Here is a 3156-nt window from a genome sequence, read left to right as displayed (position 1 = left end):
TCGCTGCATAAAATATAATGAATGACAAATATTAGACTGCGTGCACCTCTCAAGCGCGTGGACTGCGCTTGCCACCTGCAGGCCCAGGGTGCCAAAGATGGCTGCTGACCTTGGCCCCGCCCCTTCTGATCCAACTTTCATGCGTTTTAATCCGAAAATAAAGATTAAAAACGCGCGGGCGCATATTGTGGGGTGACAGGGGGGCACCCGGGCGCGTGCGGTTGCCTCTGCTGGGGACAAGCGCGCGCACGGCGCGTGCTCAGGCTGCAGGCTCTGCTGTGGGCTGAGCTGCTGTGGTGCATCAAAAGCAGGATAAAATGAATTAAAATGCGTTTTTCTGCGCCAAAGCCGCAAATAGTTGAAGTTTGCATTAAAGTGGGGCTCCTGCAATCAGCCGGGGAGCTGAGTTTTACAGAAAAATGGATTTGAGAGTGTTGCCTCTGAATATTCAAATTGTAAGTAACGCGCAATCAAATCATTGTCAAATCATGGAGTTCTAGGGGTTTTAAATAGTAGGCATGCTGCGAGAAAATCTCAAACTAATATGTCCCCAGCTATATTACAATATTGTTGTATGCTGTGAGTGCGCTGGCAGACGTTTTTCTGCACATTTTTGGAGACTTTTGCTCAAATTTCGTTCTTGGCCATTTTTGCTGAGGCACAAAGGGACGTTGTGGAGTTCCTCAGGTCTTCTCCAGGACTCCTCTGCCATCATGTCTGGTGAGTTTCAGCCCACACATCCACGCAATTTTTCCCACTTTACCTGTTGGAGAAAAGGAAATATGAAAATGAAAACTTATATGATTATGTGTGGAGACACAGTCAGGGGAGAGTTGGAAAGGCCACAAATTGGCTTTTTCTGATGCCCCTTTTCGCGTTTTTTTTTTGTTTATTTATTTTTATATATATTTGGGGGGTTATTATAAGAGATTCTTCAAAGAGAAGTAAAAAGTTTGGGGTCCACTTGCTTTGTGCGCGGCCGGCGCGCTCATCTCCACATTCCTGACAGCGTTCGAGCCGCCTCTGTGGCCCTTTTACGCGCACGTTTGATTCCATGCAGTCGGCGCCACGCGGCACCTCAGGACATGCTCGCGTCTCCACAGACAATTTTTGATTTTTTTTTTTTATGAGCACCGGCGGTAGCTCAGGCGCCGTGCCCGGACTGCCTGTGCGTAACGCGGGGCGTTCGGAGTGGGATGTGTTCTGCGCGCACTTTTCCCCCACCGTTCCCCATAATTTCACACAAATCACACACGCGCATTTTTTGGGCGCATGAATATTTATTAGATGAGCTTCGGCGGGCCTGCGGTATCAAATCCGCCGCAGCTTTTCGCCTTTGGGCAGAACTTTCCTGAGTGTGTAGGGGGGGAGAGATTTTGGGTGATCGCGCGCGCCTCTGATTAAAAACACTAAAGATCCGAACCGGTCAGAGAAGCGCGTCTGAGGCGATTGCGCGCCTCAGACGCGCTTCTCTGACCGGTTCGGATCCTTTGCAAACAACCACCGGATCCTACTCACCGGATCCCCGCGAGCGCACGCGTTTTAGCCGCTTTATTTCTGCGTTTTTACTCACTGTGGCGCGCACCCGGCGCTTCCTCCTCCGCTCCAGACGCACAGCGGGCTGTGGAAAGGGAGCGCCGGGGAAAGAGGGAGGGGGTCTGACTCTGCCTCCCTCCGCAACCTTTAGCCCCCCCCTCAGTCTGGGAGAAAATGCACAAGAAATGTATAATTTTTATTTTGTAAAAATCATTTGTTTTGTGTGTGTTAACTTTTTTTTTTTTGAGGTGCAGAAAAGCCAGAGAAAGTGTACCAGGGCGTGCGCGTGAAGTGGACTGTCAAAGACATGCTGAAGTTCTACAGGGAAAAGGCAGCAAGTGGCGCGAAGCTCAAAACGGTACAACCCCCCCATTTTAAAATCATAAATGATTGCGCAATAGGCGCCGATAAACGGAGCTAAATGATAAAGTGTTAATGAAGGCGGGACTCTGTCTCTCCCTCTCTCTCTCCCTCTCTGCAGGCCTATCTGGAGATGAAGGAGCTGTACGCCTCCAGCGTCCCCGGTGAGTGCGCTGCGCGTGCGCGTGTTTGCCACAACACCCTCCCTCCCCCCTCTTTAAAACAGCTGTTCCCTCCTTTCCTCTCCTCATTTTCTCCTCCCGTCCTCTCAGGCGTCCTTCTGGACCCCCCTCCCGCTCCCGCTCCGGCTGACACTCCCAGCTGCGCCGGTGCCGCCGCCGCTGCCCCGCCGGTCCCCGAGAGCATCCCGAGGCCGCCGTGCGCGTTCGGCGGCGTGCCACCGCCGTTCGGAGAGGCGCTCGTGTCCAGCTTCGACCCCCGCACCGCAGATTTCTGCGGGCCCCCGCCCTGCTCCCCGCCCCCGTGGAGCCACGGCCTCTCCTCGGACGTGGACTTCTACGGGCACGGGGTGATGCGCGAGCGGCAGGTGAGACTGCTGACTCATCAGTCCTCATCTGGCCTCCTTTGACCCCGCGTGACCCCGAACCCTCCTTGTCTTGCAGGCCCCCTGCCCCCCCCTGGACCCGCTGACGCTCTGCGCCTCCTCGGACCTCCACAGCTTCTCCCCGCAGGACTCCTTCTCCTCCTCCTCCTCCTCCTCCTCGTGCTTCGACTCGCCCCCCAGGATGGGTCCCTGTTTCCACGCGGATTTCTACCACTACCCGCACTTTGAGCCCCCCCAGGACTGCGAGGCCGCCTGCTGGCAGCAGGAGAGCCTGCCCGCCCCCGAGTACACCACATACTATCCCCCCACAGACTACCCCTACATCTGCCCCCCTGAGGACCCCTACTGGAGGAGAGACTGAGCTCTGCACACGTACCCCCCAACACAAACACACATTTTGTTGGACTATTTTTGTATGTTTTTACTTCATATTTCCATTTATGTATCTGTCGTGCTGAATAAATGTGTCAAAAACGTGAAGCAGTGTTTCTGTGAGAGAGCCCCCACCTGAGTGATCCGGATTGACTCCTGATCGGAGGGAAACAGAACTTTATACTGTAATAAAAGACTTAATGAAGAGCATTTCCTTCCGTCTTGTGTGTTTGAAGAGGCCTCCTACAGTCCTCAGAGAAGTCCAACAGAACAAACACACAAGCATTAATTACCCTCTTCAGGGCAGATTCTGTCACGTTCTC

The 3156-nt window shown here is 53.6% G+C and overlaps 1 protein-coding gene across 1 annotated transcript; it reads left to right on the top strand.

Annotated features, from left to right (window-relative positions):
• The first annotated feature begins 6 nt into the window (after positions 1-6).
• LOC112136390 (leucine-rich repeat extensin-like protein 3) lies at positions 7-2941 on the top strand. The gene is made up of 5 exons (XM_024258069.2): positions 7-720; positions 1791-1894; positions 2018-2060; positions 2169-2443; positions 2520-2941. The coding sequence occupies exons 1-5, from the start codon at positions 519-521 to the stop codon at positions 2820-2822; spliced, it is 927 nt and encodes a 308-aa protein (XP_024113837.1). The 5' UTR covers positions 7-518; the 3' UTR covers positions 2823-2941.
• Positions 2942-3156: the final 215 nt, after the last annotated feature.

This window comes from Oryzias melastigma, linkage group LG13, assembly GCF_002922805.2.
Source record: "Oryzias melastigma strain HK-1 linkage group LG13, ASM292280v2, whole genome shotgun sequence".
NCBI classification, from domain to species: domain Eukaryota; kingdom Metazoa; phylum Chordata; class Actinopteri; order Beloniformes; family Adrianichthyidae; genus Oryzias; species Oryzias melastigma.
The sequence above is the reverse complement of the archived record's forward strand: the minus strand, read 5'-3'. Positions and strand labels throughout refer to the sequence as shown.